Below are 25,733 nucleotides of genomic sequence, written 5' to 3'. Positions count from 1 at the left end.
TATTTCAGTCATTTATAAATCCACTGATTGACGATTCAGCAGCTTCAACCACAGCATTTTGCCTCTGGAGACCCAGGCTACTAGATCAGAGTTTTTGCCTTTGCTGTGCCAGGCTCTCCTCGAGGTGACCGGCTGGGACTGAAGCTGCCTCAGAGCCCCCACGTATCGTCTAAGGAAGGGACTGGGTCCCCGACGGGCACAGAGCACATCTGCAGAGTTCGGTTCTGTACTGAACCATCCACAACCTGGCAGCTAACGCAATTCCGACTCCAAGAAACCACGTGCCGTGAGCTCCTCTTAGAGAACCAGGCTTACGCTGCCTGTGGTACATGCACCAACCTGACACCTTCCTAAGCAGGCAGACGTTTCCAAAGGGCTCTGACAGACGGTTGTGGAGTCATCATTCCCTCCCACAACCCATCTGCCCCGCCATGTCTTTCCCTCCCCCCTGCAAGCCCTCCCCCCACAAAACCCTCTACGATGCTGCTCACCCCTGCACCAGCAACCCTGAATAGAGCGGGTGGTCATTTCATCTTGGCGAACAACTGGAAACCCAACAGTTAGAAACATCTGTTGGGCCATGACAAATTGCAAAATAACAAACAAGCAAACGGGAGGAAATGTGCATATAAAAAATTTTTTCTCCTGGCATATTGTCAATAAGCTTCAATTTTTCCTTCCACAGGGAAGGGATTTACGTTCTTGAATGATATGATGCTTGGAGGTGTCATTTCTTTTTCATTAAAAAAAAATCCCAACCAACCAAAAATTTCCAACCCCAAACTCACAAACTGGTGTTAACAAAACAAGGTAAAAGGACAAATCTCCCAACAATGACAACCGAAAAATAAAGGTACACGTCAGCATTTGTAATCAAAAACTACTACATACTGTACTTGGGAAGTCTTCTGGGAAAAGATCATTGGCATCTAGTGAGGACATCACTAAAAGTCTTGTGCATATGATATGTATGAGACAATGATGCCATCGGAGGGTGGATGGACGGACCCTTAGGAAACTGTCACTCACAAAACTTTTCCATGACAAGAGAAAATAAGATGTAGAAAGGAATGGTTTTCCCCATCCCCACCCCCCCAAGTGTTACAGATTCCTTCTCATTTGCCAGAAACAGCCTCTTCTAGTCTCAGTTTATTCGTGGTTTTTTTTTAAAAAAACAAAAGTCTTCAGCTTTTGAAGAAGTCCATCAATTTCTGAGATGCACTTGGTTCCACAGCACCAAAGAGCTTCAGCTCTCTCCCCCCTTTGATTTGCTAACAGGGGCTTTCAGGAAGGACTGCCGGCTGCAGGACATTCCCAGAGCAGCCATTCCGCGTGAGAAAGAGAAGTGCTTCTTGCGACCTTTCCTTGCATTCATCTTCTTGAAAAAGTCTCATTGCTCCAGAGGCGTCTGGGCCCATCTGCAGCAGCCTTGTGCAAGAGGAAATAGATTAAGCTGCTCTTTTCTCTTCCTTTGGAGACTCCCATTGGTCTTGGAGCCCTTTTCAAGAATGTAATTGCTTTATTATTATTTAAAAATATTTCATAGTTGTTTTATTTTTTTTTTAAAATAGTTGTCTTTTTTTTGTTCCCTTTTTCCATTGCTTAAATTCTAGAAGCTCTTGGCAACTTCTCATTATTGATGACAGGGCATTTCTTCCTGCTGCCATGATCCTCAGAGCAGCTGCCTGTCTCTGGTCCATGCAGAACACTCAAGACCTGGAGCTCGGACATACAGGGGCAAAGGGGAGCAGGGCCTCAAGGAAGAGGAGTAGGAGGACACGTAGCTATCAAACCTCCACAGACTGGATTTGGTTCATCTGTGCTCTCATCACCTGGATACTGTTCAGAATTTTCTTCTGATGTCCTGCTAAAGTGACCCCAACTCGCAGAATGTCCCTTTGGGAGGAAAAGAAACAAACACTGCATAAATATCAGAAGACATATTCTCACAGCAGAACAAGCCCATGTATGAGTGTGGGAGCTGAAGTCTCCATAGATTTATTCCATAAATGCAACAAATGCATGCAAACCTGGTGAAAGCTCTACTCTTTCTCTTTGGCTCTTCCCTGCTTGTCCTCCCAATCTTTGCATTTGCTACCTAGCTGTAGCACCCCCAGAGTACTGGAAGCCTCAATGTAGAGCGTGAAACCAAAAACCACAAGCTCTGCTCACTGCTTGTAAGTGAATTTGTCTTTTTAAACCCTTAGGTTTTCTACTCGTGTATCGTTTTGTTTCTTTCTTCACATGTTCGTATTCTCTCGTTCTGTGACACAGTAACCCATTTTTTCCATCCCTGAAGACATATGAGCAGGACGTGCTACACCCTCATCAGTGTGGATCTCACTCTCCCTGTGCAGATGATGGCTGTTCTTGCTGCTTTTGCTTTGATCTGATGAGGCCATGAAGTGATAACTTTTGCTACTTAGAATCATAGCATCATAGAATGTGTTGGGTTGGAAGGGACCTTCAAAGCCCATCTAGTCCAACCCCCCTGCCATGAGCAGGGACACCTTCAACTAGATCAGGTTGCTCAGAGCCCCATCCAACCTGTCCTGGAATGTTTCCAGGGATGGGGCATCTACCACCTCTCTGGGCAACCTGGGCCAGTATTTCACCACCCTCATCATAAAAAAATTCTTGTTCATATCTAGTACAAATCTTCCCTCTTTCAGTTTAAAGCCATTGCCCCTTGTCCTGTCACTACAGGTCCTGCTCAAAAGTTTGTCTCCACCTTTCCTGTAGGCCGCCTTTAAGTACTGAAGGGGCACAATAACGTCTCTTCAGAGACCTCTCTTCTCCAGGCTGAACAACCCCAATTCTCTCACTCTTTCCTCATAGGACAGGTGCTCCAGCCCTCTAATCATTCTTTGTTGCCCTCCTCTGGTCCTGCTCCAACAGGTCCTGTGCTGGGGGCTCCAGAGCTGGACACAGTACTCCAGGTGGGGTCTCACCAGAGCCGAGGGGAAGAATCCCCTCCCTCTCCCTGCTGGCCACACTGCTTTTGATGCAGCCCAGGATACGGTTGGCTTTCTGGACTACGAGTGCACATTGTTGGCTCATGTCCAGCCTTTCATCTACCACGACCCTCAAGTTCTTCTCAGCGGGGCTACTCTTAATCCCTTCATTCCCCAGCCTGTACTGATACTGGGGGTTACCCCAGTATCCTGCACTTGGCCTTATTGAACCTCATAAGGTTCACATGGGCCCACTTCTTGAGCTTGTCCAGGTCCCTCTGGATGGCATCCCGCCCCTCAGGCATTTCAATCACACCACTCAGCTTGGTGTCATCGCAAACTTGCTGAGGGTGTATTCGATCCCACTGTCTATGAAGATGAAGATATTGAACAGTACTGGTTCCAATATGGACCCCTGAGGGACACCACTTGTCACCCCTCTCCATCTGGACATCGAGCCGTTGACCACTACCCTCCCAATGCGACCATGCAACCAATTCCTCATCCACCAAACAGTCCACCCATCAAATCCTTATCTCTCCCATTTAGAGAGAAGGATCTTGTGGGAGACTGTTTCAAAGGCCTTACAGAAGTCCAGATAGATGACATCCATAGCTTTTCCCTCGTCCACTGATGTGGTCACTCCATCATAGAAGGCCACTAGGTTGGTCAGAAAGGATTTGCCCTTGGCGAAGCCACGCTGGCTGTCTCAAATCACCTCCCTGTCCTTCATGTGTCTTAGCGTGGCTTCTAGGAGGATCTGTTTCATTATCTTCCCAGGCACAGCGGTGAGGCTGACAGGGCAGTAGTTCCCAGGGTCCTCCTTTCTACCTTTTATAAAAATGGGTGTGATGTTTCCCTTTTTCCAGTCACCGGGGACTTCACCTGACTGCCATGGCTTTTCAAATATCACAGAGAGTGGCTTGGCAACTACATCAGCCGGTTCCCTCAGGACTCTGGGATGCTTCTTGTCAGGTTGCACAGACTTCTGTGTGTTCATGTTCCTCGGGTGGTTGCAGACCTGATCTTCTCTTACAATGGGAGAGACTTTTCTCCTCGAGTCCGTGCCTTGCAATCCATCCACTCAAGAGGTGTGAGAAGAGAGGTTTCTAGAAGGCTGAGGCAAAAAAGTTGTTGAGTACCTCAACCTTCTCCTTGTCCATTGTTACCAGTTTGCCAGTCATGTTCATCAGGGGCTGTATGTTTTCTTTGACCTTCCTTTTCTGTCTGATATGCCTGTAGAAGCCCTTATTATTATTTGTTGTGTCCCTTGCCAAGTTCAGCTCCAGCTGTGCCTTGGCCTTCCGGACCCCATCCCTACACAACTGGGCAGCGACCCTATACTCTTCCCGGGATACCTGTCCCTGCTCCCACTGCCTTTCCTTCTTGCCCTTTAGTTTGACCAGCAGGTCTCGACTCAGCCGTGCCGGTCTCTTGCCCTTGTTCCTGATTTCTTACACCTGGGGATCAAGAGCCCTTGCGCACTATGGAAAGTGTCCTTTAAAGATCTGCCAGCTCTGTCCTGCTCCCTTGTTCCTGAGTTTCCCTTTGCTAAATCATGGGAATCTAATTTTCATCCTGCTTCTATTTTTTATATATATTAGGCATCTGGGAAAAATAAAGGTCATGCCAAGAGCATGAGTGTGACTCTGTGTTGGTCCTATCTGTGATCACTCCATCTGAGTTTGCTACTCATCCCCCTCTTGGTGGACACATTTCAGTCATGAATTCTTCTGATCAGGGAATGGCATTCATGAGATGTGACCTGTACCCAACTGTAAGTATTTTCAGCTGCCTTTTCTCCTTAGGTGAGAGAAATGTTAGGAACAGACTTCGAAGAGGAAGAGTGGCAAAACTGTGGCCTGTTTTGGAGTAGAAGTCAATGGGCAAAGTTAAACAGGAGCTCCAAGGAAAGGTGGAAGAAAATCCTCTAGCATGAATGGCACATGAGCCTGTATGTTTGCTTTAGAGCTTACTTTAGACCTTGTCTCTTTCGTCAAATAAAAGGAGCATGAAGGCTATGCCACAGATTTAAACATTCTGGCTGGTGGTAACTGTTTGGAGACTACCATTGGAGCATGCTTTAGCCCATGAGATCACTGTGAGAGCCAACATCCAAGCCACAGCTTTGTGCCACCCGGACTGTTGCTCAGCAAAGCAACTAGAAACCTGCTAGCACACCACACAGCTCTGGCACCCAGGATGGTGTCCTTCACAGTGACTCCTTTTCCTGCTGCAAGGGCTTTCCATTCCCTCTTCTGCCCCAGCCTGATGTGCTGAGCTAAGGAATTTTCCTCCTTGGCAAGTCTGGCACTTTGACTTTTGCTTTTGTTCTGATTGGGAACAAAGCCCAAAGTCTTCACTCATGTCTGTAAACCAGAATAAGAGTGTGGTTCTGCACAACCCTGTGCATCCTAAGCTTTCTGCCCTGGGCATAGATCCTTTGGTGGCCTAGGTGTCCCAGGCTGCAGACAAAACAGTGAGAAACCTTTCAAGTAGGTCAGTGTTGAAACCATGTGGATTTGGTGAACTAAAGCAGTCTTCAGTGAACATTTACACTTTGATGGCTATTCAAATTTGAAGAAAACAGTGTCTTATGGCAACTCAGCTCCACTTACATGATTATCCACTTCTGCAAATACATTAGAAGGTGGCATCAAGTAATGTTGCAGCATGATTTCCCAAGGAAAATGGAGCGTCCTTCTCTCTATTATTATCTCCAACCAAGCAGATAAGAAATGTGGAAGGGAGGTTTGTCAAAACTGGTGGGGACGTGAGCTGAGGATACCCTTGAGATTGTGATGAAGACACTCAGAGAGGACTTAGAAGATATTGTGAGGGTCATGGTAAGGAATTGGGAGAAGTGGCATTTAAGGGACACTGAGCATGTCCATGAAAAAAACAGACTTCATTAGCTGACTGCCTGCAGAACTAGGAAGGGTCAGGTTGTGGTGCAGGTGTGGTGTCCCAGTTTGGTCAAAGTTCTTCTTCCCCTCTCCTTCAGATTTCATGGATCCTCTTTCTGTTGTATGAACACAGCCTATAGTGTGCCAAAATCAACCCCAGGGCCTTGGGGTTGTACCACAGATGTACTAAAACAGTCAGAATTGCCATGTGAATTTCCTGGCAGCAATTAAGAACAAAAAGCCAGAAAAAAGGTCAGTTGGGCTGTTGGCGTGAATGGATTCTGATTCATTGGTAGATTTAAAGTGTGGAAATAGGCATCAAATCCAAAAATCTTCCTGGTTACCAGGCACAGAGACATCACAGCACTTACAGATGGCTTTAATGCTTGGCACTTTCTTAGGCAGGGTTTCTAAAGCTAACTGCAACCAATGACAAATCTTTCACCAGAGGCATCAAAGCCCCAGCTATCCCCAAGGGATTTCAAAAACCACCACAAATGGATTTCAGCTGCCTGCTGTCTCTGAAGAACTTGCTCAGATTTTGCCACTGAGGGGTGTTTTTAGCGGATGCAGAACAATTCAGAACAAACTTGAAACCGTCTGGACTTTCAGAGGCCTTTCTTAGGCAGAAATGTTTTTGCAGCATGCTTGTCTCCATCGTCAATAAGCCATATATCCAAGAGGGATGCAGAATCTAAAAGTGCTCTCGAGTGGCTGGAGAACTGCCTGATGCCGGCCTGAAAACTCCATTTGTTCCATGTCGGGGTTTTGGAGAACCTTGTGGGGGTTTTCGTTTTCACAGTGGGGACAGGCAGCCTGATAGTGTGGAAATGAATTCTGCAGATATGGAGCGACAGAGACAGTCTGGAGACAAGATAGAGCCTGCAGAACAGAGTAGTTCTGCAGAAACTGAACAGACTAAAAGTGGGCCCACAAAGAACAAATTCTATAAAAGTAAAACTACATCATGTGAAAATAAAAACCAATTCAGTAACAACAAATTGCTGTCAAACTACTGAGACTTTTCCTTGTGCTTTGGGACTGAAGCCTGGGCACTTACTCTACAGTCATCTGAGATACTACGTCAAAGGTGGTGAAGCCAGCACTGGCAAAGCTCTCCTTGTACTGGCTCATCTTGATGGCATCCAGCCATTCATCCACAGTGTTGAAGCTGGTATAATCTGGGATTGTGCGGTCAAGTAGGGGGAGGTTCATCCTGAAACACAGAAATAGAGAATGAGCAGAACAAACAGCGGCAAGCATGTGTATTTCTGCACCCTCCATCAGCTGTAGGGACCTGGACCACCATCATTCACAATGCCTACACCGCACCATATTAAGAAGCACCACCCAAAAAGCACTCTATTCAACTGCGGGAAGGATTGTGTAGAGCATCAGAGAACTCCTTCTGGAACAGTTCATACAGAAGAGGTAGGAGCCATCAGACGATGGGATGCAGCTCTAAAATCTTGGCTGCACGAGGGGAGAAAGTACATTCTCATGATGGGGCCAGTGCTTCCCACAAGTTGGTGTATCCCCACCCAGTCCAGGGAAACGTCATACTGCCTGACAAGGCTTTATTTGTCTCCACTGCATGTGCGATTGGACTACCAAAGCAACCACAACCATCCAGCAATCACATGTATATGAGACCAAGACGCTCCTCTAACTGTGCAGAGTATACTGTCCAACTCAATGAGCTGCCTGTTCACCAGATCTAACCTGTCCAAGGAGAACGACCAGAGTGACCTTGACATCTTTTAATGCCCTTCTTGTAAAGGACCAAACGACACAAGCCAAGTTGCCTCTAATATAGCTAGCCTAGGGAGATGCAAGGATGGTGCCCACCAGGACACAAAGGACAGCAGATCTGCAAATAGAAGCCAAAGGACAGAAGGAGGACAGAGATACATACCCAGAGGAAAGAGGTGCCATGGCTTTCAGGCTGTTAGGATTCCGGATCATTTTATCCAAGGTGTTGACAATTTGCCCAAATTTGGGTCTGTGGTTTCGATCCTTCTGCCAACAGTCAAGCATTAGCTGGTGCAGTGCATTTGGACAATCCATAGGCGGTGGCAACCGATAGTCCTGCTCAATAGCATTTATCACCTGTGAGAGGAGAAAAAGAGATCAATACAATTGCAATAAAACCTATTTAATTCACAAAGTTCCTTTCCTTGGATCCTGAGGGTGACTGGGTCAACCGTTCTGCAGTGGGGCTGCTCTGCCTACACTTACTGCTGCCTTTCATCTCAGCCACCTCGGAGCAATGCACTACTCTAACTCCCAGCCCTCTGCATGTCATGTCATCCTGTAAGGTGATGCCAGCCCTCCTCAGCCGACATGCAGCCTTGCTGACTCCTTGTGACGAGCCACAGCCATCGGTCTCCTAATCTGGGAAAAGAGAGCATCCCCGCTGCCTTCACAAGGACGTGGGAGCCCACAGCTCCAGACATGAGACAGGTGAGTCAGAGAGAAGGGTTCATGTTTTCAGACGGGTATGAGCACAACACAACAGCTCACTGGAAGGAGAACATCCCCATGCAGTGGAGGGACTGCTCATGAGCTGCAGACAGGGGAAGCATCCTCTGTGTTTTTCTTCCTCCAGCAGTGCTTTCTACTCCTGCCAACAACCCAGCCCTTTCAGGAAACGGGGTTGTGCCATGGAACAGGGCCAAGACCTTGGCCAGACATGGGAGAACATGCAGAGCAGGCATGCAGAGCTCCGCACAGCATGCAGAGAAGGTTTGCAGCACACCTTGCCGAAGCCAAACTGCAGCTCTGTGGGCCAACTCAAGAAGGTTTTGGCTGCTGCCTGTTTGGTCTCTCCCTACTGCACCACACGACCTAGGAAAATGCTTGGTCTTGCAATATTCAGTGGAAACAGTACATGCACAAGGGCTAGAGGATTTTCTTCAAGGGGAACCCCATCTCCCTGTCACTCTGCACCTGCAGCCCTCTGTCCTCTCCTGGATAATCAAGGAGGATGGAGCTGCACAGCTTCTTCCAGGGGCATATGTTCCTCTGACAGAGGCATGTGACAGGAAGGCTTCTCCTACCTTCTCAGGCTTATGCATCCTATGGTCATACACACAGCACGGGCAATGAAAGGCGAGCAGAAGGAGCCATGGACACTAGAAAAAGGCTTGTGCATGGCAACAAAAAACAGAAGTGAGGATAAAAAGCAATATTGAGGACACTGCAGTAACTGAAATTGGGGGCGGCATTTTGAAATAACCAACTCTCCACAGTGATGATAAAACAGGGGAGGGAGATTGACGGAACCTCCTTCAGGGATCCAGAGGAAGGACATTGATGTCTCTGGTTATTCTCCCCATGTGATCTAGGCTGCCATGGCTTTATCCAGCCTTGTCTTGCATACTTCAAGGACAGAAATCTATCTGGTGGGCTACCCCTGGGCTGCACCACCCTATGGGGAAGGACCCACCTGGAGTACTGCGTCCAGCTCTGGAGCCCTCAGCACAAGGAGGACATGGACCTGTTTGGAGCGGGGCCAGAGGAGGCCACGCAGATGATCAAAGGGCTGCAGCCCCTCTGCTGTGAGGACAGGCTGAGAGAGTTGGGGGGGGTTCAGCCTGGAGAAAAGAAGGCTCCGAGGAGACCTTATAGCGGCCTTCCAGTACCTGAAGGGGGCCTACAGGAAAGTTGGGGAGTTTTATGATAGGACACGGGGTAACGGTGTCAAATTGAAAGAGGGTAGATTTAGATCGGATATCAGGAAAAAATTCTTTACTGTGAGGGTGGTGAGGCACTGGAAGAGGTTGCCCAGGGAAGGCCTCATTGCCCCATCCCTGGAGGGGTTCAAGGCCAGGTTGGACGGGGCTTTGAGCAGCCTCGTCTGGTGGGAGGTGTCCCTGCCCAGGGCAGGGGGTGGAACAAGATGATCTTCAAGGTCCCTTCCAACCCAAACCATTCCGTGATTCTGTGACTAGCCATACCCATAGAGCAGCATGATGAATACACTGTTGAGCAGGAAGGCTGCATAGAGAAAATCAAGGATACTGCAGCTGGGATTGTGAGAGCAGCAGGGAAGAGTTGGTAGAGAGGTGAAATGGAGGTGCTGTCTGTGCAGTAGAAGGCTGCTGCTCCACGAGAGGGTAGGTGGTGGATCCACGACAAGCAATCCAGGGTATGAGGTTGGGCATCTGGCAGGTTTTAAGATGGACTGCGGCTTCAGGCAGAGAATGAATGGGGAGGGTGCTCCAGACACTGATGTGTGTGGTCAAGGTGCTGGGCAGGCTGACCCAAGACAGATAGGGGCTGGCACCTTTGTTGCCAAAATGTGCCAGACGGAAAGAGTCCTCCCTCCCCTCTGCCCGCCTCGATGGACATGACTGTGCCCCACTGGGCCTGTGAAGGTCCGACCTGAGGCATTGCTGCTTTGTGCAGCTCTTGGCTCCTCTTCAGGGATTCTCCCAAGAGGTGCAAGCTGCACCCTCTCCCCGCTCTCCGGATGGCAGATCTATCCGAGACAGAGGGGATGGGAAGCATGGGGGGAGCAGGGCTGGGGAGGATCATCACGCAAGCATCAAGTATTCGTCTCTGGAATGGCCCAAACGATTTCCCAACAAGCCACCCGCCTTTGCTGCCAGCAGATGCATCCAATGAGGGGCAGAGGCTGCTCTCTCCATTCCTCTCCCCTCCCAGGCTCCCCAGGCACTCACACCCCGGGGTCAGGAGGCTAATCTGCAGCGAATATCCACCACATGCTCATTCGCAGGGAATACCAGCTGCAATTAAGTGGTGACAGCTTCTGGGGCGCAATGTCCTGCGGCAGAAGGAGAGGAAGAAGAGGTTGGGGGCAGGCGCCACGCAGCAGGCGGTGCCGAGGAGATGGGCACAGGCTCTGCCATCCCTGCCAGTTGAATCAGTGCTGCTGCAGCACAGGGGTTGCGGCAGGAGAAACCACTGAGGGAGGAGGTCCAGGGAAGGAGGACAAGGGAGGGGGACAGCAGAGGTCTGTGTGTACAGAGGGATGTCGAGGCAGGGAGAAGGGCAGTGACACCTGGCTGCAGGAAATGCTTGAAACTGCAGGCGATAACGAAGCCTTAAGGGGAAGGGAATCGTCTGTTCTGAGAAGGGCATACCCCTAACTCCTTTCCCTTTGGCTCAAGCAATTCATGCAAAGACTTTTTTGGTATGCCAGGAGCTGGGCAAGGCCATGAACAGCCAAAGGTGCTAAGATATCATGTATCTCTTCCAGGTTTTGGGGACTCACTTGAATAAATTCCCCCTCAGGCACTCATGAGGAAATTGTCCCACTCTGGAGCAATCTGACATGGCATGGATATTGACTTGAAAAGGGTCTGATTTGCCATCAGGGCAGGAGGAGTTGCAGGAGTCAGGTGGGAGCTTGGCTCTCACTCTCCTCTTCTAAGACGGATGTGGCAGTCTGAAGGCTTCCAATGGATTGCCCAGAGGCAGCTCTGAAACAAGCTGGAAGCCAGGCAGATTCTGTAACATGTGGGTTTGCAAGACCCAGGCTTGCAGCAGAGGAGGAGGACAAGCTTTCTGTGCACCAAGGGTCTACTCAGCACCTTGGTGTTAGATCCTGAGGGTTCATGAGGCAAAGACCGCATGAAGAATGGCAGCTCTCCAGAGAACCAATGTTACAAGAGACCTGGGAGCCCCACACTAAAGGGGTCTTCTGGACACACACGTGCAGGTGTAGCACTCTGCATGGTACTCATTGCCACTGGACGGGTGGGCTTTGACCACCCAGGTATCAGGTCATGAGAAACAGGGAGAATGGCATTGTTATGGTAAAGGTGTGGACTGCAGCCACAGGTCATCCTGGCATGGAGGCAAAGGCTCAAGGAAACTGCCTGGGTCCCAGGGAGCAAGGAGTGGACATAACAGTTCCACTTGAATTCAAGAAGAGTCATAACGTATTTAAAATTAAGCATGTTCTGAAATACCTTATGGGTTTGGCGTCTAGCTGCATACAAGTTGCTTGGCTTCTTACACATCGCAGTCCAAGCTTGCCATGGGAGATTTAATGACCATCTAATGGAAGATGTCCTCAACCATGGCAGGGGGGTTGGATGAGGTGATCTATAAAGGTCCCTTCCAACCCAAACCATTCTATGACTCTATAGCAGACTTTCACCAAATGCCTGTGGTCTCCTGCAGATGAAGATCTGCCTGCTGCTCCAGGAGCTCTCAGGTCAGTGGCAGCATTTCATTTTCCATTCGCCTGCTCCCCTTCCTCCTGGGCATCTGTCTACCACCATTAAGGGTACTCACATTAACCCTGTCCTACTGCAGTGGGTGTTATACCTCTATATAGTCTCTAACCTCTGCCACAGCAGCACAATGGGACCAGAACAAAAGCCAAAGTTATCCTCATTACTTCTTCCAAAGGAACACATCTCCCACCAGAGAGAAGACTTCGGACATGCCACAGGCCGGGTCTAGCTGTAACCATGCTTTGGCCTTGCAATGCTCCCAATTTCAATGTTTCAGCTTATTGTTTCTTAACAACTCACATCTTGATTGGTCATATCCCAGTAAGGCCGCTCGCCATACGACATCACCTCCCACATGACTATTCCATAGCTCCACACATCACTGGCTGAAGTGAATTTTCGGTACTGAATTGCCTCAGGTGCTGTCCACCGTATGGGGATTTTCCCACCCTGCAGGAAAAAAAAAAAGAGAGGATGGTAACAGAAAGACCAGGAGTAACTGAAAAAGATGAGTGTCCAAAATATTTGCCTCCAATATGCTGGTAAAATCCTAGAAGGAAGGGATCATAGGACTATCCCTAACACTAGAGCAGGGTGGCTGTGGTTTGTCTACCTGAGTCTGGGAAACCTTCAAGGATGATGATTCCCAACCCACAAGGATGATGATTCGTGTGGGGACCTGTCCCAGGGCTGCATTACCCTCTTGGGGAAGAAGCTTTTCCTGTCATTCGGCTTGAACCTCCCAAGCCACGGTTTTGTCTATTGCCCCTTATTATATCATCTGCAAAAAGCTTGGCTCGGTCTTCTTCATAACTGCCCTTTAAGTACCGCAAGTCACTTGCACGTGTCCCCTCAGCCTCCTCTTCATCTTATTAAACAAGCCCAGCTCCTTCCACCTTCCTACAACTATAGCAATCTTCGGCATGACAAAATGCCCATTGTGCTAGTAGGGTCTTTTGTAGAAAAACGAATGGCTATGAATGTAGAAAAATCCAAACTGAACCCCTTTGAATCTCCCTCCATCCTTTTGCTGTCACCTAGCTATTTCCAGAACAGAAAAAGAGGAATTAGAACACCATCCTCTTCAGCTTTCTACATCTGTGTACTCTTTGAAGTCAGTTATATATCATCCTCTTGAGCTGAAGCCCTCCTGTGTCAGTCTTTTTGTTGATATATTCGTGATCCAGCAGTTTTCGATCCTGCCTGTTTCTGGAGACAGAGGCAGAGTGAACATCTTCATGAATGGCATGCTTGGTCACTGGTGGGAAATGGGATGGACCGAGTGGGCACTGGGGTCTTCCATGATCCTGCTGGGCAATGGCAGCTCTGGAGAAATCAAGACTCACTGCTCCCGTTAGAGGAGTTATGCACAGAAGTGCACAAGGGTGGCAGACACAGCATGGCACCACAGGGATTGCAATGCTCTGCTTCAGCCCTTGCAGTGTCCTGATTTTCCACCAGGGTCTTTGGACCCGAGCCATTCACAGCTCAAGGGACCTTCTGAAGGGAAAATCTTCCCCTGTGCTGAAAAATAAGCAAAATTGTCTGCGTTTTGTGGCTGTGAGAAGATTAAGGAACATTATATTTTGTCAGTGAATAACTACCATGTCTTATTAAGGGTCTCCTAGGACTTAACGGGACTCAGACACTATACATGCCAGAATAAGACAAAAAGATAATGTTCCTTGATCTTCTCACAGCCACAAACCTCAGACAAAATATTTTGTTTTCCACAAGAGAAGGAGACCAAGCATTCCACACCAAACATGATGCCCTCTCCATCAGGCATACTCTTAACAGAGTTCCTGACAAGCAGTGGATTTAAAAAAACGGCTAAAAAAGAAGACCTAAAGTAGAAATTAAAGGCTGGGTATATTTGAAGGATCCTTGTGGGAGCTCTTTTCAGTGAGACCTCCCACCCCCCTGATGATCTGACCCAGAGCTTCACCACCCTGCTGGAGAAGATTCTCCCAAGGTCCAGCATGAACCTCCCAAGTCATAGCTTGTGGCTTTTGCCCATCCACGGACCCAAGGTCTCTGGGATATTTATAGTAAAAAACACTCACGTATCTTGGGATGTTTGAGGATGGTGCATTTTGAAGAGGAAGATGCTATTACTTCTGGTACTCTGTTACAGTGGGTGCACATATTCTATCATTATAGATAATATATGTCCTGCTACAGCGCCCACAGGTCAAGAAGAATAAATTAGAGATGACAGAGAGAAAAGCTACAGGCACAGTAACAGGAACAGAAAACAGCAGTAAACACCAGAAGCTCCCACGTATTTAGCTTAACAAAAAGAAAGTTAATTGGATGTAAGGATCATGTTGTGAAAATAAATGTTGGTCGTGTTTCTAAAAGCCACAGGATGACTGTATAAGACCGAATGGTTGATGTTGAAGCTACGCAAATTCAGATGGGAATAAAAGCACGCATATTTAGGTGTTTGTTAGGTATTCAACTACTGTTACAAGTCACTAAGAGCTATCCCAGACATCTTATCACTGGCAGCTTTAAAAGATCTGGGAGAGATGATTTCCTACAGATCATGGCCCAGCTCTATCAACAACATATTTCCAAGAAGTCCTGTCACAGGCATTGTACGGAGGCATTGATCCTGTAGCATCACTGTAGAGCGATGCTGAATGTCTTTGCAAACAATAGCATTTATGAGGACTCCTGGCTGCCTTACTGAACAACAACAAAGTCTTCAAATTATCCATTGGTCCTGGTGCACATTCTGTCGCCTGAGACAGGCACTTGTGTCACTGGCACCATGGCGTTCCTGGGAAGCTGTTACGTGATTATGAAGCCATTTCTGGGAACGTTTCTCCGTCTAATTCAGAAAGACTCTGGAGGATCAGTATATAATACCGCAGGGCTTCATCCAGCACACATCCACACTGCAGTCTGTCATTCCCAGAGCTGAGCCTGTGACATGAGATGAAAAAGGATCACGGCCTCCCGGACAGCAGGGCAACGCGATTGGACAGTGATGGCAAAAAAACCCCAGACTTGCTGCTCTGGCAACAGATCTGTTGGGGCAGTATCTCAGAGGACCCCCAGATGGTCCATGCTGGATGGATATAAGGCATCATCCCAACTAAGGGCTTTATCAGGGAAGTGCATATGTTTGCAGACACGTTTGGAAGAGGCTCAGCTATCCACAGTAATGACTACAGAGCCCATCAATAGCCACTGGGCAACTGGACAGAACCTTGCAAGAGAAAATCTTCCTTGGTTCATTTCATTGGTCTTTCCCATCTGGCACCTTATTTCCCTTGCTGGCACCTTGAAAAAGTGCTCCCTGCGTCAAGGGAGGACCTCCCCCACCCCCTCTCTCTCCCTCACTATGTCCTTCACCACCCACCCTTGCCCCTCTGGAAGAGCAGCTTTACCAGTGCACTGGTGTAGGTGGGGTCAGAGGTGTCATCCTCCAGAAAACGGGAGAGGCCGAAGTCGGACACTTTGCAGACCAGGTTGCTGTTCACCAGGATGTTGCGGGCGGCCAGGTCCCGGTGCACATAGTTCATATCGGCCAGGTACTTCATGCCTGCCGCGATGCCCCGCAACATGCCCACCAGCTGGATCACTGTGAACTGCCCATCGTTTTGCTTAGGGGAAGAGAGGGAAAGAGTCCACGTGAGAGGAGCAAATGCATAGCCCGCCATGGTCCAGCAAACAGCCAGTAGCCTCTTTCTGTGCTGCATATCAAGACACAGCTATGCCACGAGTAAGTTCCCTCTCAAAGCAAGAGGGTGGAGGGTGGAGGGTGGAGAGTGGAGAGCTTCAAACACCCTATGGGCATCACTACTAACGGCTGCTGTCATCCAAAGGCGGCCGATCTGCCACACCTTGCACAGGAGGGTTCAGAAAGGGGCAATCTATTCCTATTAGGCAGGTTATCTCCCTTCAACACCGTGAATTAACCATTTCAAACTCTGACCTATAAATATTTAGACAGAGCAGCTGGAGGTGAAGTCCTGCTGGGTTAAAGCTCTGTTCCTCCATCTCCGCAGAGGCAGAGGTTGTAAATGCATCTGTGCGCAGGCGTACTGGTAGGCACAGCCTTTCACTAGCATGAGTGGACAGACACATGTAACAGATGACAGCTTTGGTGCCACGTCCACCTCTGTTCCTGAGACACGGACCTCTGGACTGTGCAACAGCTACCCCAGTGGCAGGGGATACTGGGAAGTGAAAAGCATTGTTATACTGGCACAGGGAAGGGAACCTTCCCCTCCAGTCCTCCTCTGGCCCAACACAATGTCTGGGGCCGCATGCTCCCAGGATGTCATACCCGCAAGAAGGAGTCCAGTGAGCCATTCTCCATGAATTCAGTAATGATCATGACTGGCGAACTCTTGGTCACCACCCCCTCCAGGTGGATGACATTGGGGTGATCAAACTGCCCCATGATACTGGCTTCACTCAAGAAGTCCCGTCTCTGCTTCTCCGTGTAACCAGACTTCAGGGTCTTGATGGCCACAAAGATCTCTCTTTTGCCAGGCAGCTTGAGATGCCCACTGCACACCTCGCCAAACTCCCCTGTGAACGGAGAAACAGGTAGGGCTTGTCAGCCTCCCAGACCCCTGCCTTTCTCCCCAAGGGACCCTGCTCCCACAAGCTCCAGCCCTGCCCACCCTGCCCACCCCTGAGCCAACCACTCACCATCTATCTGCTCTGTGCTTCCTCCCTCACCCCACACCAAAGACCTTTCAGGTAGACTCACCATTGGTGAGGAGCACTGGACACTATATGCACATGGGAATTCTTTGTCTCCAGCACTGGATGTACGTGCTCCTCCAGCACTGGACCACCTTGCTCCTGCTACTCCAGGTTGGGGCTAAATGTAAGACCTTACGGACACTAGTCTTCCCAGTACATGTATGGCTAAATCCTCACCAAAGCCTGAAACCACAAAGGAGACTGTGCTGCTGAGGGCCAGCTAGCCATTCACAATTCACCTACCTGCCCCGATCACCTGCTCGATTTTGACACAAGAGATATCAATTTCTTTTGCAAATTCCCTGACAGCCTCATTGGGATCTTCATAGGTGAACGGATCGATATAAATCTTCATCCCTGGAGTCACTGCATAAAGGTGAGGGAGAGAGTCAGACAGACAGATGCAAATGAGACAACTGATGTCTGGCATTGAGGAAAAGAGAAACCGATTTGCGTGAGGGTCTTTTTGACCTCGGTGAGTTGCCTAACCAAGGGCATGAAGCAGACACAGCAAAACAGTTTGAGAAAGAGCATGCAGAGCCATGTTTATACAGGACTATTAAAGATGGATTATTAGGAATATTGGCCCGTAAGCCATTGTCAGGGCAGTGGAGGGCTACATCATTAGCTAGGACTGCAAACTGACCACAGAGAACCACACATCCTCTGCAGCAGGACTATTTTTTAGCACATCCAGAGGAAAAGCAAGAGAAGCATTTGCTCTTGGGAGATGGTGCATAGGCAAATCAGTGTCACACCATGCTTATCATGCTGCAACACTGGAAGAGGACCTGAGTTCATGGAATAGACTGCAGCTCTGCTCCACTGACCTCCTCTGCATGCTGCTTCCACCTCAGCACACCATCCCAGCAGAGGCATGGGAAAGTGGAGGAGAAGACCTGGTCTCAGCACTCAAGACAGGAGATGGTGAAGGTCTGCCTTGGGATGTAAACTAAGGCACATGCTGGTCTTGGTTGCCTACATGGAGATCTATACGGGAGGCAGCTCTACATGCTTGGTACTAATGACACAGCCACCAAGCCAGACTGATTCCTCCACCAGGGTGTCTGTGACCCTTCCAGGGACAGTGCAAGCAGAAAGGACAGTCCACTCTGCCCCCTGTCTCCTGACAGGTAACCCCGTGTGAGGCTGGGTTCCCTCTTGGTAGCCTCAACACGGCCAAGACAAGCTGTAGGGGACACTGGGGAAATTGCAAAAGCCCAGCTCTTCCTGCTAGGCCGACCAGAAGACACAGCGATATGCTTATGTGAAAGGCAATGGCCATGGGACCTGGTGATTTTGGACTGCTGGTGCCACATCACACGCCACCTACACCGTGGGACAGCTCTTACCTGCAGTCCTCAGTTCTCCCCTTTCTATACTCATTTTGCTGGCCTCCGGCTTGCTCCAAAATTTGGGATATTTCGACAGCAGAGCTCATAGCCCACTAAATAAGGAGCCCAACACAGAACCAGAGGCACAACTCCCAGCTCCACAGGTAGGATTCGGGGGAGCTGCTGCAATGCTTACAGGCTCCCTGCGCCGTGGCAGTTTCCTAACCATGAGCTGTAGCCTTCCCACAGCAACCACTGCTGGGGAGCCGGGCAGGGACTGTGCACTGGGCTGGTGTCTTCAGTGGCGATGTGCCTAAAAGGCACCCCAGGCCTGTTGTCAGTTCATCTGCACCCGGTGGCATCGAGCCTCTTCCAACAGTCGCGAAGGCACAGCTATTGATGCCATCCCAGCCTGAAGCTGTCATGTTATGCACCAGACCCCAGGAGAAAGTGTGAATGTGTGTTTACACATGCAGCACGGACTGACAAACAACTGAGAGCTGCATTTACATAATCTTTCTTGAAGAGTGTCATTTTTCCTGGGAAGTTACAGCAAGGCAGCCAGCACGCTGCTGCTCTGGCACGGAGCCGCTGTTCAGTGCCCTGCCTTTTGGGAAATGTTTCCCAGGTAAATGCAGAAGCAAAAGTGAGTCCTGTGCTAAAACAACACCGGTGTTTTCCATTTTCTGAACAAGGCCCAGGTCTGCACAGGAGCAAGGTATAAAAAGGACAGAAATCCTGAAGCTGCAAGTATAACACGAGGTAAATAACTGAGATTCGAACAAAGCAGGGTTATAGTGGCAGGTCTCTAGTGAGGGGGAAGAAAGGTGTTGCAGAGGGCATGCAGCCAGGGGTTAATGAGGGGGAGGAGGATGCGTTAGGGTGAGGCAGGGTGTGCAGGGAGGTCTCCAGTAGGAATGCTGGATGCAAGGGAGTGCCTTGCAGTGCACAAGGATGTTGGAAGAGGGAGGCTGCAAGAGGGGGCATGTTATGTATTGTATTATACGCCTACATATATATAGATATATCTCATATCTACTAGGATGCTGGGAGCGCTAGGATGGGCTCCAGCAAAGGCACCAGGAGGTATGCGGGTTCCTGCAGCAGGACAGCACTCTGCAGAAGGTGGGCAAGTTGGGAAAGGGGTCTCACTGCTGCCCATGAGCTGGGCAAAGCTCAGGAATCGGAGTAGCAACACGAGGTGTGGTGGCAGGGGCTGCACTGCAGAAGAGGGTGAGGTTTCAGGGGCAGGTGGAGCAATGTGTATTGGATGTCACGGGGGTTTGTAGAGCATGCACAGGAGCTCACTGCACAGTTGGCACCCGATAGCATGCAAGCCTGGAGAGCACGGACTGTAGAGGTAGGGCAGGAATCGAGATCATAGGGGACCGGTGGGGGACCTAGACAGCATGGAGGTCCTCCTGTCAACACATGCACACGCCTGCCAGCTAGGTGGCCTGAGCCCTCCCCGCAACGCCTCAAGGAATGATGAACAGGAACACAAACCGAAGAGAGAGCAGACCCCCAGGCCTGGCGGGGGGCCGTGGTACGTACTGTGGCCACTGGTATAGTGCTGCAGCTTGTCGGTGTACTCGGAGTCAGCACGCTCAAAGCCCCGTCTTCTGGAAAGAAAGGGAGTCCTGAGCACCAGCACGGGTCCACTGGGGCTGAGAGACGCACTGCAGGGGTATGTCTTTCCCCCCTCACCTTCCTGTCCCCGTGCTCCCCTCCCGCTGCCACCCTCCATCTCCAGTTGCCACCCCCTTGCACCGCCCCAGCTCCGGCTCGCGCACTCAGACGAACCTACCTGTTGCACACAATACCAATGACGACTACAGCAATGAGGAACACCAGTCCTGCTGCAGAGGAGCCGATGATGAGCGGCAGCTTCTCCTGGACACTGGTCTGGTACTCAGCTGGCAAGCAGGAAGAGGGAACGGGTTACCGAGGCACAGGATGGCTCTACACTAACAAGTTCATCAAGGTCAGAGCGTGGCCCTGAGCACTGCCCACGCTTACACAGCTATGGCTAAAGGGCCTCCTGGCATGGCTTAGGTCCAGGATGGCTCGCGCTGTCCCAGGAATGGCTCATGTGGGCTATGACAGGGGATGTGTCCCAGTAGGAAGGTTGGATGTAGCTATCCCTCTTGGGTGGGAAAGTTTAGTCCCATGGATGCATGCTGTGCCTTGCTGCTTGGCCTCAGGGCCAGAAAACTGGCTTGGTCTGTTTTATTTAGCAGGACAAATTTAGAAAAGAGAGACACAGTCTGCATTTGTCATCAACAGCTGTGCACATGAAAATCATAAATTTCACTTTAAATCCTACTGAGTGGACATGTCCTGATGCCAGAAAAGCTTGGCAGAAATTGGCCTGTATTACGTGATTCCCTGCATGGACCACCAAGTGTCCACACCTCTCTCCAGGTCTTCCCAGGTTGAATAAATACATGTGACTTGTCAATGCACCCTTGAAGGGGAACAGCACTGCTGCCAGTGCATCTCCGCCTTGTTCAGGTCTCTCCAGACCTTGTGTCACCTTTACGCAGAGGCAGCTGAAGACTCACCTTCAGTCATGGTCTGGAAATACATCTTGCCACTATACCGGCCATACCCGGCCACAGTACGTGCCCGGACCTGGAAGACGTAGATGGTGCCAGCTTTGAGGTTTTGCACTGCCACAGTGTTGGTGGGGCTCTTCACTGTTGTCGAATTTAACTCGCTCAGATCCTGCCAAGAAAATACAAATCTGTCAACAGAAAAATGAGTCCAGAATCAGGTGCCGCATTTCTAGGAGGAAGTACAGGAGACCAGGGTAGTGTGGGTGGAGAGACCACCATGGGGAGACCATAGGCCTGAACAAACAGGCCATACCTCCAAGCCTGCCTCCCAGCAGGGAGACACAAAAGCAAGAATGGGAGTACGCATATCCCTCTCCAGAAAGGCTCTGATGAAGGTGTTAGCTAGAAACCTCAGGTCACTTCTCCAAGCCTTGAGCTCAATGGGGATGGGAACTGCTTTCCTCTTCTGTACCCACTTCCTCTCAGCACTATCCTTCTTCTTCAGTCCCTCCTCCTGTGCCTGATCCAGACTTAGCACCCTCTGCATCTGCCATTCCCCATCTCCCTTTGCCTGTGCTGGAGGTAAAGCCCTGAACACACGGTTTTGGATCTCGGAAGAAGTACTGCTACCATCCCCCTGCCCAGGGCCTGCTTCACCAGGGCCCATGGCTTGGTTTTCAAAGCTTCAGAACTGAAGACAGTATTTAAAAGTGACAATAAGACTACTTCCAAATTTCTGTCCCAAGCCTTGAGTGCAGTTTTTCTAGCTGAGGATTTGAACAGCCATATCATAATGGTATAGATGGCATTGCACTTATGTAGGTGATGGATCCATCACTGCTTTTAGTAATTATGCCCTTTGCTGAGTATAGAATCACAGAATGTGTTGGGTTGGAAGGGACCTCTAAAGGCCATCTAGTCCAACCCCCCTGCAGTCAGCAGGGACATCTTCAACTAGATCAGGTTGCTCAGAGCCTCATCCCGCCTGGCCTTGAGTGTCTCCAGGGATGGGGCCTCCATCACCTCTCTGGGCAACCTGGGCCAGTGTCTCACCACCCTCAGTGGAAAGAACTTCTTCCTAATGTCTCATCTAAACCTGCCCTAGTCTAGTTTAAACCATTGCCCCTTGTCCTATGGCTCCATGCCCTTGCAAACAGCCCCTCCCCAGCTTTCCTGGAGCCCCTTCAGGGACTGGAAGGGGCTCGAAGGTCTCCCCAGAGCCTTCTCTTCTCCAGGCTGAACCCCCCCAACTCTCTCCGCCTGTCCTCACAGCAGAGGGGCTCCAGCCCTTTGATCATCTCCGTGGCCTCCTCTGGCCCCACTCCAACAGGTCCATGTCCTTCTTGTGCTGAGGGCTCCAGAGCTGGACACAGCTGGACCCCAGGTGGGGTCTCACCAGAGCAGAGCAGAGGGGCAGAATCCCCTCTCTGGATCTGCTGGCCATGCTTCTTTTGATGCAGCCCAGGATATGATTGACCTTCTGGGCTGCAAGCGCACATTATTGGCTCATGTAAAGCTTTTCATCCATGAGTACCCCCAAGTCCTTTTCCGCAGGGCTGCTCTCTATCACCTCATCCCCCAGCCTGTATTGATAACGAGGGTTGTCCCAACCCAAGTGTAGGACCTTGCACTTGGCCTTGTTGAACTTCATAAGGTTTGCTCGGGCCCACCTCTTCATCTCATCCACGTCCCTCTGGATGACATCCCGTCCCTCTGGCATATCAACTGCACCACTCAGCTTAGTGTCGTCGGCAAACTTGCTGAGGCTGCACTTGATCCCACTGTCTATAGCACTGATGAAGATATCAAAAAGCACCAGTTCCAGTACGGATCCCGGAGGGACACCACTTGTCACCCCTCTTCATCTGGACATCGAGCCATTGACCATCACCCTCTGGATGCGACCATCCAGCCAGTTCCTTATCCACTGAACAGTCCACCCATCAAATCCTTATCTCTCCAACTTAGAGAGTCAAAGGCCTTGCAGAACTCCAGATAGATGATATCCACGGCTCTCCCCTTGTCCACTGATGCAGTCACTCCACTGTAGAAGGCCACTAGGTTGGTCAGAAAGGATTTGCTCTTGGTGAAGCCATTCTGGCTGTCTCGAGTCACCTCCCTGTCCTCCATGTGTCTTAGCGTGGCTTCTAGGAGGATCTGTTCCATGATCTTCCCAGGCACAGAGCTGAGGGTGACAGGGCGGTAGTTCCCAGGGTCCTCCTTTTTACCCTTTTTAAAAATGGGTGTGATGTTTCCCTTTTTCCAGTTGCCAGCAACTTCACCTGACTGCCATGGCTTTTCAAATATCACAGAGAGTGGCTTGGCAACTACATCAGCCAGTTCCCTCAGGATTCTGGGATGCATCTCATTAGGTCCCATAGATTTGTGTATATTCAGGCTCCTCAGGTGGTCACGAACCTTGTCTACACTTATAGTGGGAGGGAAGCACTAGTAGATGAGACAGGATCTCTTTGTGCTAGCCACTGTGCAAGTAAACAGCCAGTCCCTGTCCCCCTCCCAGGAACATAGAGAACAGGTCAACAGAGGAGGATGAAAGATGGTACTGAATGTGGTGCTTCCCATGATCAGGGTACAGTGGCCAGGTGCCTGGTAGCCATGTAGCCCTTAAAGTCAGTGCAAAGCACCAATATATGCAAACAGAACATTTTCTGCTGCTGGAAAACAGAAAAATCTTAGGAAAGCCAAGCTCTAAGTATGAGCCCCCAATAAAAGGACACGCAGGCACTGCTTTTTGAATCAAATTTCTGTCGCTATGTTGAAAGTGTTTATCCTTTTTTGTAACACCTCCGATCTGGCAGGTCAGGCTGCTTTGGCAGGATCACTGGTTGGAACAGATCAGCTGACAACACAAAATCTGAGCTGGCAAGTTTACAAGCGAGTTCCTGAGATCTGCTAACTTCACAAAGGGCTCAGCAAGCCCAAGAACTCCCACCCCACACAGACTCACCAGAGAGGTGAGATAACCTCATGAGAAGTGGGCAGGGACTGGCAGAAGGAAGAAGTCAGACACATAGTTTGTGCAATCCCATCAAGTGGGACTGAGGGCGTGATCAAGGGACTGGGCTTTTGTCTCAGCTATGAAGCTCCACTGGGTGGGCATGGAGATATTTCTTCTTGTCCCACACTACAATGAGATCAGAGTGAAAATCCCAGCAAGGAGCAAAGCATCCACTCCTCCTCACCCAGCTTCTTCTGCAGTGCACTCATGAAGGACAGTGGGTATCAAAGAGGCAATCAGGCAGAAGGTCCCATCTTCTGATGAACCAAGGTTTCCTCACACAAAGGTGCAAGTTACGCAGGCTGTTGCTCTCTTGTGCTGCTTTGCTGCCTGCAAGGCAACAGTGAAGTAGAAGTCAATGGAGAGTCTTGCACCCAACTTTGCACACCCTTTGCCCAGAGAGGGCTGTGTCCTCAGCCTCCTCAGCTGCTGGACAACAAAATGAGTCAGAGGTTGTTTTGCCCACTAATAAATTATGGAGTTTGTCTTTGGGGTCTGCTGGTCTCCTTTCTTTTATCCACTCTGCACATTGCTATCCATCTGTTGACTTTGCTTTCATGTTCACTCACTTCTGAGAACTGCACTGGTGCCTCCACTCAGAGGGTCGTCTGCACAGCCAGAAGCTGTGGTACCAGCAACATTAGAGGCCCACAAAGAACAGTCATTCACTATGGGGCTCCATACAGCAGACCACGTTGAACCAATGTTCTCCTCATGTTCCTGGGACAGCCTGGTGCTTTCTCAATTAGTCATCATGCTGGAGCAGAATTGCAAGATGGCACTTGCAAGATGGATTATACTCATGACCCCGGTTTGTGCAGACTATTTGCCTCACAGCTGCAAAGCAGCTGAAAGACAACATTCATGGTGTTAATTTCTTCTTGTATCAAGCCTTTGATTGAGCAGTGCTCTGGTGTGGACGGCTGGTAAGAGAGTGGTCTGGCAGGAATGTGTTTCTCCAAGTGTGCAGTCAAATTCGGAGGCTTGGAAATGCCGATGGCACATCATTCTGCAGGGTAATGCAGAGCAGCTCTGCTAATGTCTGGGAGACCTCCATTACTAACAGCGTTCAGGAACAGTTTTCTCGGAAGTACAACATCAGGTTTATCCACCAGGACCTGGCACCGAAGGTGCCTTGGGTATCACTGGAGTGTTTGGGAGCTAGACTAATGACCATGAAAAGCTCTAGTACAAGAAAGATCAAGAAAAGAAGAGCACGCAGAAAACCGATTGCCTTGTTTGTCTGATCAGGCCTCAGCACTCCCTTGGACCTTTCCCAGGCAGGCTAAGAGAGAAATAGGTCAGGAAATGTTTACAGTTTTAGTGCTCAAGGGCTTGGATGAACCCTCCCAGGCCCTTGGATGGCACTAACAACACGGTTCTTTTAAAATCATTTGTCCAACTGTTTGAGGGAACTTCATCTCTGCTCCTGGAGGACTTTAAATTGCATGCAATGGGCATGCTTCCAAGACAGGTGACGGCCTGGGAAATTGACGTCTTGTCTATCTCGGAAAGGTGTGCTCATGCGGGTGCTCTCCTCTAATCCCAGACCACAAGGAAAGAGCATTTACACCTCTCTACCCTCCCTTATCAGACCTATTCTTTCCCCTTGGCATATTGCTCAGCCATCACCTCTCCAACAATTCACTTCAAACACTTCTCCCCTTCCACCCCTCTGGGCTTCTCCAGCAGGTCCAGGGCATCCCAGGTAGTTTAAAGTCCAAATGCCTTTGCTGTTTCTCCCAGCTTGTTTTTTGCAGAGGTTTGATGGTCGATTGGTTTTTTATTTTCCCCCTGCTGATTTCGGTTTGAGTTTGGAAATCCTAATTTAAAATAACACACTTCTTATTTCCTCATAGGTTTGATTTTGAATCCTCATCTGGTTCCCCTTTCCCTGAGCCAAATTTAAGATGAGACTGAAGTCTGATCAACAAAGAGTTTCTCGAAACATGAATAGTCTGTGAAACACTCGAAGGATTTCGAAAAATTATTTCTAAAAAATCATGTTTTTTCAGCCAAAGG

At 49.6% G+C, this 25,733-nt stretch overlaps 1 protein-coding gene across 4 annotated transcripts in view; it reads right to left on the bottom strand.

Moving 5' to 3' along the window:
• Positions 1-477: 477 nt before the first annotated feature.
• The window catches only part of EPHB2 (EPH receptor B2), a 139,555-nt gene continuing 114,299 nt past the window's right edge, over positions 478-25,733 (bottom strand). The window contains exons 7-16 of one of the 4 annotated variants that reach the window (XM_054222536.1): positions 20,699-20,861; positions 19,942-20,050; positions 19,641-19,756; positions 17,044-17,166; positions 16,373-16,620; positions 15,471-15,686; positions 12,370-12,519; positions 7,776-7,969; positions 6,921-7,076; positions 478-1,896 (exon numbers count right to left, since the gene is read on the bottom strand). In XM_054222536.1, the coding sequence (XP_054078511.1) occupies positions 1,788-1,896; positions 6,921-7,076; positions 7,776-7,969; positions 12,370-12,519; positions 15,471-15,686; positions 16,373-16,620; positions 17,044-17,166; positions 19,641-19,756; positions 19,942-20,050; positions 20,699-20,861 (1,584 nt within the window). In that variant the 3' untranslated portion in view covers positions 478-1,787. The remainder of the gene's footprint in view (positions 1,897-6,920; positions 7,077-7,775; positions 7,970-12,369; positions 12,520-15,470; positions 15,687-16,372; positions 16,621-17,043; positions 17,167-19,640; positions 19,757-19,941; positions 20,051-20,698; positions 20,862-25,733) is intronic. The other 3 variants (XM_054222538.1, XM_054222537.1, XM_054222539.1) reach the window with 3 other exon arrangements.

Source organism: Rissa tridactyla, chromosome 16 (assembly GCF_028500815.1).
Source record: "Rissa tridactyla isolate bRisTri1 chromosome 16, bRisTri1.patW.cur.20221130, whole genome shotgun sequence".
NCBI lineage: Eukaryota > Metazoa > Chordata > Aves > Charadriiformes > Laridae > Rissa > Rissa tridactyla.
This window is presented reverse-complemented; position numbering and strand designations above follow the sequence as displayed.